General features: G+C 36.0%; 1 protein-coding gene and 1 pseudogene across 2 annotated transcripts in view; both read right to left on the bottom strand.

Annotated features, from left to right (window-relative positions):
* The window catches only part of Abcd3 (ATP binding cassette subfamily D member 3), a 54,569-nt gene that overhangs the window by 24,990 nt on the left and 10,660 nt on the right, over positions 1-18,919 (bottom strand). For both annotated transcript variants that reach the window (XM_027395630.2, XM_027395631.2), the window contains exons 2-7: positions 16,723-16,759; positions 9,399-9,497; positions 8,501-8,589; positions 3,482-3,551; positions 1,801-1,898; positions 1,336-1,459 (exon numbers count right to left, since the gene is read on the bottom strand). In XM_027395630.2, the coding sequence (XP_027251431.1) occupies positions 1,336-1,459; positions 1,801-1,898; positions 3,482-3,551; positions 8,501-8,589; positions 9,399-9,497; positions 16,723-16,759 (517 nt within the window). The remainder of the gene's footprint in view (positions 1-1,335; positions 1,460-1,800; positions 1,899-3,481; positions 3,552-8,500; positions 8,590-9,398; positions 9,498-16,722; positions 16,760-18,919) is intronic.
* On the bottom strand, positions 14,234-16,716 carry LOC100769178 (annotated as a pseudogene).

Genomic DNA, 18,919 nt, shown 5'->3' with positions numbered 1-18,919 from the left:
ACTTTTCTGATTTTGATATAATTTCATCTGTAAGATGAGAGGGTCTTCTGTAATACTGTTTGAGTCTATTACTTTATTACAACAATTATATAAATGAAATAATCAAGTGAGTCTATGGAGCTTATCTGATGACACAATTCTCCAGTTTCTACACATTAAAGTACTACTACTTCCTGAGAACCAATTCAACCAGTGTTCTGACAGTAGCATGCACTTTAATGTTTTCTAAGGAACCCAAATTGTCTTCATTTATTCAAAAAGTCTAATACATGAGTACTAATACAAACGGTCTGCTTTATGAATTGGCTCATACAAAGATGAATCTTTCCCCTTCTCTTTGTCTTGCATATTATTAAGAAACTTAAAATATTTCTAAAATTTAACTAAAATATATGTAAAGGTTACTGGCCAAAAATAATATTCATAATTTTAAGTCAGGAATTAAATTGATGTTTAAAATAGATAATGCACTATAGTCCATAGAAACAGTATAATTAATTTCAGAATATTTCTCTATTGCAGGTATAGTACAATAGATTTGCTCAAGTGCCAAGAGGAAGAGTATGTAATACTTCTCTACAAAATCAGATTAACAGACCTATTTATAATACTGAAGAGAGGTGTTAGGGAAAATACTCTGGATAAATTGTTGGCCATGAAAACCTGACATCTAAGTCTTGATCTTTAGAACACCATAGTACAAGCATCTGTAATCCCAGGATGCACCTCTCTGGAGATGAGAAATAGTCAGGAGACTCACCAGAAGCTTGTGGGCTAGCTAGCTTAAACACAACAGTGAACAACAAGAGAGACACTATTTCCAACACAGGTGGAAGGCAAGAACTGACACCCAAAGTTGTCCTTGACCCTGCACACGCATGCTGTGGCACTGCACACACATGAACACATTCAACACACACACACACACACACACACACACACACACACACACACACACACACACACACACACTTCACATAGGATGATATTGAAAAAGAGAAGCAGGAAGTCTCGTCTCATTTTATGGACATGTAATTTGAAATATAAACTGAAAACTCAACCTGTAACAAGTGTAGAAGTAGGCAAGGAGACCCCTTAGCTGAAATCAGTCTACAAAACTTATATAAAAAGACATTAATTTCAATTCTAAGCCAAACACATCACAGAAATAAGATTCTTAAATTAATTATATAATTAAAACAATTAGTTATTCTACTTTTCTTTTAAAATAATTATTTACATGCTACTCCTATCCACACAATCAATTCTATATGAATTTGCTCACATTCAAATTCAACATATCTAACAAAAATTTTTTTAAGTAGGTAAACTTACCTTACTAAGATTTGAATACAGATCAACTACACTGTTACAAAATTTTTCTACATCTTGTGTAAGCAGCTGGTCTGGATTTGCTATTCTATTATCCAGGTTGCCCATTTTATAATAGGTGAAAGCTCTGAAACAGCAATTAAAAAGTGATTTAAAAACAAGTGATTTCGGACACCATGCATTTACATCATACCACCCACTGTATACACACAAACAGACCAGTCTAGACACCCTAAGAACTGTCCTAACTTATGTCAGCCATGGGGAAGCAAGCCCAGAGAAGGGTGATTAGGTGACTAACAGGAGAACTAGGGCTAGAACCCCATCACTGACAGGTCACTCCTCCTAATGTGCTCCTAGTCTAAAAGATGTTTTCTTAAAAACAATCCAGTAAACAAGAAAAACATCTGCTATCATAAACATTACTGTCCAATTTAAATATTTAAAAATATTTTGTGTTTCACTTACTGGAGATACTCCTCATAGAGGTATCTGGTGAGCCTTACTCGGAAGCACAGTTTGAGCTCATTCAACCCATACTTCAAGAAGTTATTAACCAGAGAGATCTAAAACAAACAAGCAAGCATTAGTGATTTTGCTTCAACTTCTACTTACTAAATTGCAATTTACTTCTCTATCAGTTTCTGTATCTACAAGTTCTGATTTTCATACCTCACAGGCCATAAAGTAATTCAGTTCTGTTTTGCTTAGGTTTATAAAATGCAAAAGTAAGCTAAGCCATGTGCATTTATTTAATTACCCTATGTGGACTCTTACTGGGAGCTTAATTTTAAAATATTATGATGAGATATTTTCTGGATAATAAAGCATGCAAATTTTCCCAATTTCTTCTGATAGAAACTTTACAAGTTCAAAAGTGCATTTCTACATTCTGCTCCACTAGTAACACTACAACCTAGACAGTAGATTTTAGTCACACTCCATGTCTTTGTTTGTAAAGTGTGAGGTTTTTGTTTTGTTTTGTTTTGCTTTGCTTTTCAAGACAGGATTTCCTCTGTGTAATAGTCCTGGCTGTCCTGGAACTCACTCTGTAGTCCAGGCTGGCCTTGAACTCACTGAGATCCACCTGCCTCTGCCTCCCAAGTGCTGGGATTAAAGGCCACCGCCACCGCCACCACTGCCACCACCAGGCTAAAGTGTGAGATTTATATAATACTATCCAGATTATTCTAGAACCACTTCACTAATCTATCCCACCATTAAATCAATCCTTCCACAGTTCTGTTTAGATGTACCTTATTAAAAATGTTCCCATATAGTGCTTCCAACCTTTAATATCTGTTACCTATCTTATTTTTAATTGAAAAGGTCTAAAAATTATGCATGCCATCCTTAAGTATTAAACTAGAACTGAAATATATTTCACAAGCAAACTTCTCTTTTCTCCTCCCAAATCTGGACATTAAAAGTTTTACAGAAAATAAATAAACAAGACAAGAAAATCAAACTGAAAATCAAGGTAAGAAAATCATTTGGGCTTTAGGCTAAGTAAATTCAGATAGTAGATTCCAGTTTAACAGTGGTTCAAGTTGCAACTGTTTGTTTTCAATCAATAGTTCCTGGGTGGTTTGCCCATCTTACTCCCAGTTTCACAACCTGGAAATATTTTCAGTTGTCCCAAATGGGAGAGGGGTGCTATTGCCATTTAACAGAATGTGGTTAAACACTGAAGAAAATCTGGTCAGGAGAGAGTTGAAAGGGAAAGAGGGACAGACAAAGAGAGGGAAGAAGAGAAAGGAGAGGGGAAGAAAGGAGAGGAGAGGAGAGGAGAGGAGAGGAGAGGAGAGGAGAGGAGAGGAGAGGAGAGGAGAGGAGAGGGGAAGGAAGAGGAGGGGGAAGGGAAGGGAGAAAGAGAAAAAGAGAGAACAATCAGAAAACAGAGAAAGAAAAATAGCATACATGTATGTGTGTGTGTGTGTGTGTGTGTGTGTGTGTTACGCACACACTAATATAAATAAAATCAAACCAAATAAAAATTTTAAATTAAAGTGTAAAGGCTTACACTGAAAAACTAGGTCATAAACTACAGAATGTAGTATGATAAATCTTTTGAGTTAGTAAGTACAAATTCAGAATTTAATGAGGTGTAAAGTTCTCCCAAATAAGAGCTCTAAAGAAGTGCACTTACAAGAGGCATGGCAGCGATGAAGTTGAATAAGTATCTCTTGAAATCTTTACTGCTACGACCAATGATGCCACTGCAAACCACCACATGCAATGTATTAGTTGCAAAAGAAGCCAAATGTAACATGCTAGAAAACATAGAGCTCTAAAATCACTCTTGAGAATTTCTACTGAATCATTAAGTTATAAGAAAAAAAAATCTTAGAAACATGTTTGCAAAATTTGAAACATTTTAACAGCTTGCTTGAACTTGACTCTGCAGATGATAAAATGAAGTAAAAATGGTAACTACAGGCTACAGATGTACTCAAGGTAAGAACTATAGAACCTGTGCTTAGTTAGCATGTACAAGGTTCTAGGTTACAGAACCCTGGAATTCTGGGATATTACAGATAAACCAAAGTAGTATTTGCTTGTTTTAAAGATTGTATCATCCTTGATTCTCAATGGAATGAACTAATGACAGCAGAAAGACTAAGAGGGTGTATACCTTAGCCAGCTTGAAAGGGTAGAGGTAAGGAGTGCAGGCTTTGTGGGTCCAAGTTCTTGTTGCTTAATGCTTCCAACTCATGGAGTATCAGTAACCTAAGATTGAGGCTGAGTGTGGTGGCTCACACCTTTAATCCCAACACTCAGAAGCAGGCAGATCTCTGTGAGTTTTAGGCCAGCTTGGTCTACATAATGGAATTCAGGCCAGCCAGGGCTACATACTGAGACCCTGTCTCTTGTTTTAAAAAGGTGAGTAATCATCACCTGCAGGTTCTGGTTGGCCAATCCTGGGACTGGCTGACACATGAGAGAAACATCAAAATCGGTTGGTAAAAGCTTAAGGTCCCTTGACACAGTTAACAAAATCAGTTCCTCTCTTTACCTACTTATGTTCTGATTTACGTATTTATCTGCTTTTAAAATACATATTATGAATCTAAAATAAGGATTCTACTACATTATTTAAGAGTTTGAAAGCCAGGGCTAGAGAGATGCCTTAGCCGTAAAGAGCATTTGTTCTTACTGAGGACCTGGGTTTCATTCCCAGCACCTACACAGCAGGTCACAACTGACTGTAACTCTCTTCTGGTCTCTGCTGGCACTAGGCATGCATGTGGTGGACACACATTCATGCAGGCAAAACCCATATACATAAAATAAAAATAAATCCTAATAGGAGTTTGAAACCCATTATGATAGGAGTATACTATGTATATGTATTTATTAAAGAGATAAATGTGTGTTCACAGAACTTTCTTTTCTGAGAATTCTTATTAATATTCCCAAATGTCATTGACTATATAATTTTTTGAGAAACAAAGCAGTAAATAATTTGCCTAGCTCTCCCAAATACCTGATTGGTATATGATAAGAAAATAATTTATTTTTTTATGAGGGAATAGGAGCAGGTAAATAAATTTGGGAAAATTTGGATTAAACAAAGCTATCAAACATCTTTACAAATCTTCTCAAAGATTTTAATATATAAAACTCTAAAAGGGCTTTAGAGCATGCTCTATTTCTTGACAAACCTTTTAGGAAATGTTATTTTATATTAATGGAAAAAATAAAATGTGCAATTTTTCTATAATTCTTGAAGAGAAAGAAATATTGGTCTTTTTAAAAGATGAAGTATAAGAGAAAAATGGAAGAGTTCCAAGATACGGTTTATAGCAACAGTTCTACTTGAAATATGAAGCAATTAGGGCAGTGCAAAAAGCTTCTAAGTTTCAGTTAAAATTGAATTAAACTACAGAAAACCAAAATGCTTTAGCGCTGCCCAAGCTGTGAGGCACTTAAAACCATATCTAACATTTTGGTACAGGGCATGCCATCTGTCATTGAGCACTGTTTACCAATGGAGTAGCTGCTATAAATTTAAAAAATGGTTCCTCGAATAAAGCCACATTTCTGCTTATTATTCCACTGCAAAAGAAAAATAATTAACAACGAGTAATCTAGTTACTTTTACTTCCAAAGATATAATGACATTTATGAAAGACTATTTGATACTTTAAAAATAATGCTTATAACCAAACAGATGGAAAATAAAATAAATCTTTATGGCTGGATAAACCTGCCACAATTAAGGTCCTCTTCCAGTTTCCACCTTACAAATGTCTGGTCTACTACAATTTGCTCATTCTACACACTTTTTGGCCATTATTAACAAATAAGTCTTAAATATGAAAGAGAATAAAATGCAGCACATTAATAACACTAACAAAGTTCCTGGAAACTCTAAATCTACTTAGAAGAGGCAAAATGGAAAAGACAAATAAATTAGTTCACAGTATAACTTGAATACTAAGAAAAAAAAAGTGTTGACTTTTCAAATAAAACTGTCCTGCAATATTTAAACTATTTTAAACTAAACAACTAATAAATATTTCTATTTAACCAACTGTCAAAGTCCCATATATTACTGAAGCTCAAGAAGTATACTGCAGAGAAAGTTGTCTTAGTTACTTGCTCCTGTGAAGAGATGCCATGACCAGAGACAGTGCAAGCAGAGCACTAACTAAAATTGAAGGCTACTGAAACCTCAAAGCCCACTCTCAGTGAAAAGTTACTAACCTTTTCATTTTATTTTAGATAGGGTCTTTTAATAAAGTGCAAGCTGGCCCCAAATATGCAGTCCTCCTGCCCCAGTCACCTGAGAACTGGGATTACAGGTGTATGCCACTACACCCAACTCATAAAGAATTGTTTTCAACAAAATAAAACTTCAAGAAAACTTATAGGAAAGAATTTTTTTAGTTTCACAATTAAAATGTAAAACTTGCTATCCAACAGGCTAACAGACTTATAAAGTGACTCATGTCCATCATCACCTATAAAATTATATACTACCTACACTCAGCAATGCATTTTCCATGTTACTAAGTATGTAAGAAAATCAATTCAATATCATTTGTGGAAACTGTAATAATTGGAGAGACACTTAAAATTATAGATGAAATTATATGAAATTTTACAAATCATATGGAAGGTTAGAAATGTCTTCTGTGTATTTATCATACTAAGGCCTCAAACTACTTGGGCTTACAGCTTATAAAACAGCATGACCAAAAATATTATTGTATTCGCACATATCCACACACTTAACAGACACCTTTCAACAGGAACCACATGACCGATAAGCCTTAACCAGCAAGACAAGAGTCAAAAGCTCCTTGAGAAAATCCTCTAACATAAACAAGGACTATTAAGGACACAGAAATAATACTGGGAACTAAACGGCAAAACAAACAAGACAACTAAGAAATAAAGGTGACAGCTTTAGAAATAAAAAAAAAAACTTTAATTGAAAGTATGACTACTATAATAATGAGGATCCCTACAACAGATGGTTCTTGGAAATAAAATTATATCAAAGATTCTCTGGAAAATAAGTGTGGAGAAATTTTCTAGCTAATAGAATTAAAGTGTCAGACATGAGAGGTAGTTTTCAAACCTCGCTGCAAATTAGAATCACCTGGGATATCTCAATCAGGGACAGCTAATTAAACTGGAACTCTTGATGAGGCCTAGCAACTCAAAATGGTACTGATGATTCTACACCTGCAGCCAACTTGAGAACTAAAAGCCACAGAGTGACACTTGCAAAGTCTGATGACAAATGATTTTCAAACTGGAATGTTTAAACACAATCACTGACTGAGTGTGAGCATGGAAGACATTTTCTGAACCACAAGGTCTCAAAACTTTACTTTCCTTGGCTCCTTCTCAGAAAAAGACTGTGTCTATCAAAATGATAAAGAGGGAAAAACAACAAAGATTCAGGCACACAGGAAACTACAGAGGCATGGGGTGGGGGTGAAAACGGACTTAAACTAGATTGCCTGGTGTGCTGGGCAATATTATATTACATAATGTGTACTGTGGAGATTTTACAGTACTGTCAAAAACCTTATACTGAGTCAAACAAAAACCTGTACTTAATAAATGGCAGGACAAACAAGATGCTTTACAGAAAGAGCAATACCAAAGTACAGCCTGCAGCTTAGCTCCCAGCAACACACAGTATCAAGTAACCAATAAATCTAGACAACCAAACACCAGAGAACGACACCAAGAAGATAAGCGAAAGTAACTTCTCCCCTTTCAAAGAAGGGAACACTCTAAATCTACACTGTCTACAAAAATAAATGCATACACATTCAGGGAGATCCCTGTTGAATTTGAAAGCCTACATAATTTATGCATACATGTTTACAAAGGGCTTTTATCCTAGGCAATCACTTCTTCACTTTTCCTTCACAAATGAGTAGGAAAACATGGGCATAAAGCATACTTCCTACAGATCAAGGATATAAATGAAAATTTTTTTTTATTTTTTCAAAATAAAGATTTCAAAACTTTGTGTATATTATCCAAAATGTTAGATTATGTATTTTAATACATATCTAATATACATTGCATACTACCAAAAAGAATTCCAATAAAAATTTTCACATTGTCATTCACATTATAATAGTTAATTCTTTAACAGACAAATGTGTGCTGCAACTTGAGAGATCCCAACTGCTATTTTCAATATTAAATCCAAAATTTTCAATTGCAGTGATTAAGATATGTCAGAAATATAATAAAAAACATGAAAAATTAAGTTTAAAATCAGAAAAGTCTAAGATTTTTTTCCTATTAAAAAGAAAAAGGCACACTCCATGATTCAGCAATTTGACATTTCCCTCCACATTATCCTATTAGACACTCAATACTTGCTTGCTCTTTTAAGCTTCAATAACAGCACCTGCTACGCTGCGTTTTAATTTTTGGCTTGTACCCCTTTACACAATGTCAGCTCAGCAAGGCTGGATACAGAATTCTCCTATTCACTGGTACACACCCCTATCATCATGTACCATAGTGCCTAATGCACAGGGAGCATCCCCAAAACTGTTTACAGTAAATGAATAAACACACAACTAGACCAGTATATTTTACCCCATTCTTTTAATCTTGCTTATAAAGGCGATACAAGGCAAACTACTATTTCACACACACAAGAAAAACATGAATGAACAAGTACCTTTCAATGAGTGTCCCGTTTTGAATCATCCAAACATCACAGTATGTTCGAGATACCAGCATAACAGCAATAAGTATCAAGTAGCCTGTCTAAAATAAACCATGTAGAGTAAACTAAATGCATTTCAAAATGTGAAAAGAAACAATAACTTGGCGAAGGAGTTTTATTCTAACAATATTCATTTGTATTTTATGTGTATTTTATCTATAATAAAGTTTAAACAAAGTTTAAAAGAAACTTAAAATTATACCCCACAAAAAGTCAATGGTAGAAATTAGACATGTAACATAATTATCTGGCTTGGTAATTTGTAATTTTCTTATTTATTCTTAATATACTACTTTAATAAAGAACACTGGTAATGATTACTGTGTTAACTAACAATAAGTACCGAAGCTTAAAATTTTGTACACATTGACTTGTTAAACAAAAAGTCTCTAACACTGTCCATGTTTTCTTAGGACTTTCAACTTGAGTGTTTAAGGCAAGAGTTATACATAAAAAAGCAACAAATTTAGTCAGAGTTGTGTAACTTTGTGGAAGTGAGAGGATGGGAAAGTCTATACTATCAAAAGTAGCTGAGGCATGAGAAATACATTAAACAGATCACAGGGAACAGGAGAGGATGTAGGCTAAGGGCAGGAAAAAAGATTAAAACCACATGGAGCATGAAGGTGTGCTGATATAGCAGATCCAAATAATATATAATTTTCATAAGCTTCTACTAAGTAAAACAGGTGTATTACATCAGCAATACAGGTGCTAATTTAGAGACAAATTTAATAGTCATCTTTACCTACACAGAAAATATCTTACCTGAATTGCTATGACTTATTGTTCTAAATACTTATGAATATGGAAAATTGAAAATATAGTATTATAATTTCAGAAGGCTTACCTCTTTACAAAATGTTCTAGGGACCATGATTTTCAGGATCTGTGAGAGCCTTGATAAAAACACTTTATCCACCACAGCTCGCTCTTTCTTTCCTTCTTTCTACATTAAAGAGGAAAAAGACCATTTTAGGATGACAGATGCAAAATATGTACAATGATACACTTAAGATAGCTGCAACAAATGCAGTGATTACAGAACCACACTAGAGACAGCTGCAACAAATGCAAAATAATTACAGAACCACATTTAAGACTGATGCAATAAATGCGGTGATTACAGAAGCACATTTCAGAAAGCTGCAACAAATGCAGTGATTACACAGCCACACTAAGATAGCTGCAACAAATGCACAGTGATTACAGAGGCACATTAAGATAGCTGCAACAAATGCACAGTGATTACAGAGGCACATTAAGATAGCTGCAACAAATGCACAGTGATTACAGAGGCACATTAAGATAGCTGCAACAAATGCAAACTAATTACAGAACCACATTTAAGAAAGCTGCAACAAATGCCGTAATTACAGATGCACACCTAAGACAGCTGCAACAAATGCAGTGATTACAGAAACATATTTAAGAAAGCTGCAACAAATGCAGTGATTACAGAACCACATTTAAGGAAGCTGCAACAAATGCAGTAATTACAGATCCATACTTAAGACAGCTGCAACAAATGCAGTGATTACAGAAACATATTTAAGAAAGCTGCAACAAATGCAATGATTACAGAACCACTTAAGACAGTTACATAGAGGAGTATGAAGAGTGCACACTTGAGCAGCCCTCTACATTCAAACAGATTCCAAGAAAACAATTTCCTAAAAGGTGAAAAGAGAAATGAGGTGTGCTCTCTGAGAGAAGAGCATAATTGAATGAAAAGCAAGTGGTAACAAGCATGTCAAGCATGTCAAAGTACACCAGGGACAACAAAGTGGTCAGTGTGGATAAAGCTCTGAGAGTGCAGAGTAAGTAGTCAAGTATTTACTGACTTATTTTTTGTAGCAATAGGTATTGAAACCGGGGCCTCATGGTGAACACGTACACCACCACCCCCACCACCACCAGTCAGTCCTACAACCTAGCCTCCACTTCTTGATCAGGTTATCTGGGGGGGAGGAACCCATCCTAACTGTGGGTGGCACCATTATATGAACTGAGTTCCTCAACTGAAGAAAAAGGAGAAAGTGAGCTGAGGCCTAGCACCCACTTGTCTGTTCCTGACTCCAAGTGCAGTGTGACCAGTGCCTCACATGACTCCTCTTTCTCTTTCTAGAAGACTGACTTACCCTCAGACTGTAAGCCAAACTAAACTTGTACTTAAGGTGCTTGTGTTGGGTATTTTGCCACAACAAGAAAAGTAACTAGTTCAGTCTCAAACCACCTCCCAGTAAATTACAGACCCAGTCTATTTTGTTCGCACACAGCTGCATTCATTCACTCAACATTTTCTCTAAGCACTAATCCAAACAATGATGACCTATTATTAGTAAAAAGGACAGACAAAACCCTACTCAGTCTATCAGTTGAGCTAGATCATTCTTTTGAAGCCTAACTTTATAATTTCAACCTAAATCTCTTTTTATTTACCAAAACTAAGAAAATACAGGAAGTGAACAGAGTAAGCATTCCATAACCACCATAAGTGAAATGACTACTTTCAAATCATGCTTCTGTCGTCCACTTATAGCCAGTATGTGCTTACAGAGCTATCTCAATATCCTCTTCCATTTCTAACTTGAACTTTAAGCAGAATTTTGGGTTAAAATGGCCATCTACCTAGAAAAACTTAGAAATACCTATTTCTAACGGACCCCAAGAAATGGTTTGTACAATGAAGGAGCTAAAAAACTATGATGAGAGTAATATTGAAGCACTTGAAGAATATCAATAGCTAAACTAATTAATTTGCACAACAGAGAGAGGGAAAGACAATGACAGGCAGACACAAGTTTAAGCCAGGTGTGGTGGTGCCTGCTCCCAGCACTCAGAAGTTTGCCAGCAATACTAATAAACAACTAAAAGTAGTGAAGTAGTGGCTAATTGGATCTCACTGTAAAGCCTCAGTGTTCTATAATTTACACACACACACACACACACACACACACACACACACACACACACCTACCTTAGCCTATTTTTCAGTATTTAAAATAAATTAAACAGTGATATATTTAACATGGGAATCATAAAAAGAAAACGAAGCATTAGATAAAGATCAGAAGTTGAAGTAATACATTTCACACAACTAGGAAAATAAAACTAGGAAAAACATTCAGGAGGCAACAAAGTCAAAGAGCAATGAGAAGCCCCTCCTCATAGTCACCCAACTTAGAAAAGTGAATTATAAACTGCAAATGATGTTTGAAACACTGAGCTAAGAAGCATTTTGGTAATGACTACAGTATTCCTGCACATTGTTGTGAACATGTAAATGTAACAATTATGCACTATTTATCAATATGTAAAACAATCCAGCAAATTTATTTAGAAACTTATGTTGTGGAAGAATCATTTTGTACACTGTGAAAAGTTGTCACTCAGACTGGTTTAATAAAAAGCTGAATAGTCAACAGCTAGACAGGATTTTGGGAGGAGGGAGGACACTATCGAGAAGAAGGGTGGAGATAAGGAGAAACCAGACAGATATGGAATGAATTGGACACACAAAATGGGATCGAGGTAAAACCCATGTGATAGAATGTAGATGAATAAAAATATGAGTTATTTTAAGTTTAAAAGCTAATTAGAAACAAGCATAAGCTACTGCCCAAGCTTTCACCATTAATAAGAAGTCTCTGTGTGAGTATTTGGGAGCTGGCTGGTGAGACAAGACTCCTACAACTTTGACTTCCAGATACATACATACATACATACATACATACATACATACATACTCACTCAACAACATTAATGAGGAAAACAGCATAGTTTATATAATAAAATTAAAAACAATCTAAATGTACGTCATTACTACACAAGTTATGGTGACTTCATTATAAGAAAGGGAAGCAGCTCACATTTCTACAACAGAACAGGAAGTTACAGATCAGTTACTCATAGAACAGAGTTCTGACAGTTAGATTAAGTAGATCTTACATTGAGCATGATGATACACACTTGTGATCCTAATATTCTGAGAGCCAAGGAGAAGGATCCCAAATTTAGGGCCAACCTCAGCAACATAGTAAGTTTCAGAACAGCCTGGGCTACAGAGTAAGACTTTACTCAAAAACTGAACAAAAAAATTAACTAGGCTCTACTGTTTTCAGCATGGATGGATCTAAAAAAGCATTATACAAGAAAAAATAGAATGATATGTTTTTCACTTTAAAAGCAAATTCATAAATCTCCTAAATATGTAAAATAATTCTATGTACATTGTTTGGAGATACATACATACCCACACAATAATAATCACCCAAAAGAATGCTAAACACTAATCACAGCAGAGCGTTAACTTTATACTATACATGACATCAAGTTAAATGAATATTTTAAAATAAAATATACTGTACTATTTTCTAACTCCCTAATTAACAGCTTTACACCTTAAATTTCATCTTATGAAAACTGTCTTAGTTATCCGAATCCCAAAGAGTAATATATAAAATTTCACTAAAAATATTCTTGTTTTCTCTCCTAAGTAACAGTCACTGTACAAAAAAAATTTAATTCTGATCAGCAAAGTAAGAAATCTGTATCTACCATCTGCAGTTCTCAACTGTTAATATTTGGAATGTTTCCTATCACATTTCATTTTAAGCGTATCTGTGCACTTCCTAACAATGTGTCAATGCAGTGTTATGGTGGTTTGAATGAAAAATGTCTCCCATAAACTAAGGTTTTGAATAGTTGGTAACTAGTTGGTGGTACTATTTGGGGAAAGCTATTAAGTCTGCAAAGGATGGAGCCTTGTTGGAGGAAGTAGTCATTGGAAGCAGGCTTTGACAGTTTATAACCTCAACCCACTTCCGATTTGCTCTCTTTTGACTTCCTATTTGACAAAAGCATTACCAGACAGTTTCCTGTGCTGGCTACATGCTGCTGTGCCTTCTGGCCATTATGGACTCCCCTCTGGAACTATAAGCCTAAATAAACTTTTCCTTCTATAATTATCTTGGTCATGGCTTTTTATCACTGCAAAAAAAAAGAAGAAAGAAGAAGAAGGAAGAAGAAGAAGAACGAGGAGGATGGGAGGAGGGGGAGGAGGAGGAAGACGAAGAAGAAGAAGAAGAAGAAGAAGAAGAAGAAGAAGAAGAAGAAGAAGAAGAAGAAGAAGAAGAAGAAGAAGAAGAAGAAGGTGATACATGTGTATTTCCATTACCAATCACTTACCTAACTTAAATCTACCTTGGTTACACTATACAACCTACAAATAATTTATTTTATTTAATTTATATTAACACAAAATTGTAACAAAAAGAAAAAAGGGGGTGGATACAAAATAAGTGGAATTAAATTAGCTGTCCTAGAATTTAAGATACATTCCAGATAGATAATTTAGATGTGAGAGACTATGGGGACAGAGTATCAGAAGACCAGACTTAGGCAAATAGTGAGACCATATCTCAAACAAAAACAAACAACACAAAAATTAAAAGAGGGCAAGCAAGGCAGCTCAGTTGGTAAAGGCACTGGGTTCAATCCTCAGGCCCCATATGGTGGAAAAGAGAACCATCTCCCTCAAGTTGTCCTCCTAACTCCATCCTTCTCTTAAAACACTTAAAAGAAGGTCAGGCATAGTGGCACCTGCCTCTAATCTCAACACCCAGGAGGCAGAGGCAGACAGTAAGTTCAAGGCCAGCCTGGTCTACACACAAAGTTCCAGGCCAGCCAAGGCTACAAAGTGAGACCTTGTCTCAAAAGAAAAAGGGAGGTGACAAAGAGTGACCTTAATGGAGTAATACAAGCTTTGATACAATTAGATACAATCACAGTGGACAGAAAGACAAACTGAGATAGAGAGAAAGGGAGGGGAGAGCTTAAGGCATTTAACAGGGTAATAATCACTTTAGTGCTTAATCAATTCTAGCAATAATTTTAAGGAAGAAAGAGAGGGCAAATTAAACTTGTACATAATAGCTTGTATTAACATACTAGGTATAAGAATTATATACAAAACAATACTAATAGTACAGACAGTTAAAGCCAATAAACTGACACAGTAATAAATTACGGTCTGTTATAGACCATCCAAGAGAAATAAAAACATGCATCTACCTCAAAACTGGTACATGAATGTCCACAGCTGCATTACTCATAAATGTTTATGTTTATGGTAACAATGTAAAAGTCCCTCACTGGTGCTATAACCTATATAATAGAATACTATTCAGCATTAAAGGAATGGAATATGGAAACAGCAACAACATGAAGAAACCTCTTGCTAAATGCAAAGCCTGAGTCTATTAATATGAAATGCCCCAAGGCAGGCAGACTAATAGACTAACAGTTGATCAGTGGTTGCTAAGGGTTGGAAGAGGATGATAACAAAGAGTAGTGCTACTAAGCATGAGATTTAGGGGTGGAAGTTAACAAAAAGAATTCTTTTTAAATTGTTGCTCCTTTACTGTTGAACTGATCTGGCAGGCTTTAAAGAGAGTAACATTCAGTTAATTCTGAAACATTGAAAACATTAAAACACTCAAGCTGAATTCATGTCATCACCTCAGCCACAAGGACAGTCAAGGTCACATCGTCTATCTCCTATGCTATAATAAATCACTGCAACTTCATCACACTCTTTACTTTTTCAGGTTAACTAAGTAATATGAAAGGGTGATTTTTCTTTAAATTTACAAGTACAATGGACATGGTACATGATTTTGAAAATAATCTTCTATGTTAACCTCAAGATACAACTGTATTCTAAAACCATTATTTTAAAGGAATGTATCCTTACAAGACCAAAATAACTCATATACCATGAGGTTGGTTTAACCTTCTATTTTTTCTCTTCTTTCAACAAATGTTCAACATATTTCAATACCAAGGCTGATGCCATGAATATGAAAGCTGCTATTTGCAAGATTCTACATCTAGAACCTGGGGAGGCCAATCAGATAGAGTGGCTGCCATTCTAATTAAATGATCAGGTGACATCATAACACAGTGAGATGCAGCATCAGGACTTCATTAAGTTTCTATTTTCTTGATGATCAGAGATCCCACGTTGTCTTTAATCTCTGCATTGTGTTTTATGTGAGCCCCATGACAGAAAGGGAACTTTTTGGACTAATACATGACCTAATCTCCCAGATTCTACATGTCAAAGGCATGTACAACCTTGGTGTTGTCTTTCTGGACCTGAAGGTTCACCATAGCTTTGGTGTGATGATCTTTAACATAGAACTTTTTATATAAGCCAGGTAACCAAGTATAGCTGTCTCCACAGAAAATATAGTGGCTGCAATCCACTTGACTGGCACAGCTGAGTTGGAGCTGAGACAGGCGTTGTGGATACCAGGAAGATGTGGTAGGACCACACAGATAGGCAATGGGGACTGCAGAGACCCATCTGGAAAAGACATGACCTCAAGGCCCACTTGGTACCACCAATAATTTTAAGAGAGTGGTAACAACCATTCAACTCTGTGATGAATATATTAATAACTGACTTGCACACTTAAATGATGACTATTAAAATAAGGACTATAAAGCTATTTAAAATATCAATTTGTGAGTACAGAAATAGAGGATCAGAGAGACATCAAAAGATACCTAAAGATTATAATTTACCAATAATTTAATGTGAAAAATAGTTTTAAAAAATAGTATCAATGTTAGGCTAAGTATTAGCAATATGGTGTTCACATCAAGTAATTTAACAGAGTTGATGTATTTCATGCTAGTTAAACCTCCTTTGGGTAACTACATTCTATTTTAAGCACAATGTCTAAGGAAATTCTAGAATAAGTCCAGAAGCATGTTTACAGAATTTTAAAAAGATAAAAATGATGCCATATGATAAATATTTAAAGAAACAGTTTCTTATCACAGTGATAGACGTAAGTTAAATCCTGCACTAAGGAAGCTAAGGCAGGAAGATAAAGGGTTTGAGGCCTTCCAAGTCGATACATATAGTGAGAGCCTGTCTCAATAAAAAGAAGAAAAACAAAGCTTCATGGGCAGTAAGTTTTACCATGAGCTATATCTAACAGGGTTCTGACTGCTTCCTCAGCAGACTGCTTTCCATGAACAGATACAAGTAATACTAGAAGACACCAGGTGGGACTCTTAAAGAAGAACTATTCAGAATTACCCAACAAAATTAACTAAATAATGCTAACCATCCCCAAAAGTAGATTTAAAATTTTTACCTCATTGTTCTGTAATGGTGGTTTTCCACTTTTCTTACTGCAAAGGAAAAATAAAAGAGCTTTACTTTATTTGCTATATGATTCTATAATTAAAAATTATTCTAAGATATCAAAAAATATATCAAACTCTCCAAATGGTTGCTTTTTTTTATTTGTAAACTAGAGAGGCAAAATTCATTCATTAATAATAGTTCAGTTGCCTCTTTACAGGTGTCTGCTGCATGAAATGCTTGGGCCCAGAAGTGTTCCAGATTTCACAGTTTTTCAAAATTTGGAACATCTGTTTCATACATTTCACTAGATGCAAAAACCTAGGGTGCTCGAAGTTGCATTATTTCAGATAATTTCAAGGCCGACATGTTTAACCTGTACTAAGTATTGTTTAGAGAAAGTAATCAATGAATATTAGCTTACTAGTATTATAAACAAATACTGTGTGTGTGTGTGTGTGTGTGTGTGTGTGTGTATGTGAATAAACTCCCACACACTATGTATACTTCTTCCTATAAATCTTCCCACAGAATGATGACAATTTACCTCTCCATTCTTGAATAAAAGCTTGGCCACATTAACTGTTTTAGCCAATAGAACTTTAACAACTGACATGTGCTGAGACTTAAAACACTGGGGGTTGGGAGGAAGCTGGAGGGAAGATTTCCTTTGTTTCAGAGTCTCAGAGGCTTCAAGTCCACCATGGCAGAGAGGCACAACAGCAGAACAGCATGTACCATGAAGCTATCAGAGGGCCTGTGACAGTGAGCATCCATCTCCCTACTCCTGGACCCCATCTAAGCTCCCAGTCTGCTAGATGGTGCTTCTTACTTTCAGGGAAGGTCCACCCACTTAGTGAATCTCCTCCAGAAACCCTCATCATAGACGGTTCTGGATTCATACTGACAACTGAGATTAGCCATCACACTACAAAACCTTTCTAATTTGGGTTCTCCTGAATGCTGCTCATAATCTGCACCCCTCAATCACATGAGTAACCAAATCTAAACTAGATGTGTCAAGGAAAAGAATCTGTCATGTTCGTATTACAAGTGAGGAGAGTGGCCTGGAAATAGTAGCTCAGGTTCATGATCTGATTAATAAATAGTCCATGTTTACACAGCATCATTAGCCTGGCTTACAACCTGTTATAACACACTATCCTTGTGCTTCTTCAATGAAACACGAACCACGTTTAAAATCCTGTTTCATGTGTACTTCTTCCCAGGCAAGTGGTCTGAAGAGATGACAAGTTAATGCAGATTGGTTTGTCTCAAGTTAATGGTACAGCATATTTGGAAAATGAAATCTGTACTGGTGAATAAAGGGGGAAAAACAAGTTTAGGTAGAACTCAAACAGACCCAGCAAAATTTCAGCAGGTCAGATAGATGTTCTGTGGTGCTTTGAAGGAGAAACGTCCCCTATAGTTTTGGGCATCTGAATACTTGGTCCTCTGTGTCACTATTGGAAAAGGCAACCTTGCTGGAGGAAGCATGTCACTGGGGGCAGGCTCAGAGAACTTAGGGCCTCACCCTGCTAGCAATTCACTCTGTAAGCTCTCAGCTCCCTGTCCCTGTGCCATCGTACCTGCCACTTGCTGCCATACTCGCCTCTAGAATCATAAGCCTAATTAAGGTCTTCCACATGTTGTCTCAGTCATAACGTTTTATCACAGCAGTAGAGAACAAAATAAGACATATTCTCAGTAAGTACTGTCAAGAATGCTCTGTCATAAACTGACATTTGTCTTTAGACCTCTGCTTTGCTCAGGCTTATCCAAATGCATGCTGCTCTTGTTAAGTCATAACCTGAGAGTCTGTGTGCTTGAAGCAGACTGGCTCCAAAGCATGGGCAGAGGGGGTTGCCTGGCTTACACATTCCTCAGAGGCAGGCTGTAAGTCATTCTTTAAAGGGGAATCTTTGTTGCACATCTCCAAGTCTTTTTCAAGGGCCATGTATACTCAAGGCCTCATGAGCTCAATGAATCTATAGACTTCATTTTCCGCATTAAGATACACAAGACCAAGCAAAGCTACAAAGACAAACCTAATGACAAGTCAAAAGATGTTTCCAGCTTGAGTTGGAGCTGGAGAGATAGATCAGCAGTTAAGAGCACTGGTTACTCTTGCAGAAGACCCAGGTTTAGTTCCCAACTCCCACATGGTTGCTCAAAAATGTAACTCCAATTCCAGGGGATCTGGTATC

The sequence above is a fragment of the Cricetulus griseus genome, assembly GCF_003668045.3.
Source record: "Cricetulus griseus strain 17A/GY chromosome 1 unlocalized genomic scaffold, alternate assembly CriGri-PICRH-1.0 chr1_0, whole genome shotgun sequence".
Classification (NCBI taxonomy): domain Eukaryota; kingdom Metazoa; phylum Chordata; class Mammalia; order Rodentia; family Cricetidae; genus Cricetulus; species Cricetulus griseus.
The sequence above is the reverse complement of the archived record's forward strand: the minus strand, read 5'-3'. Positions and strand labels throughout refer to the sequence as shown.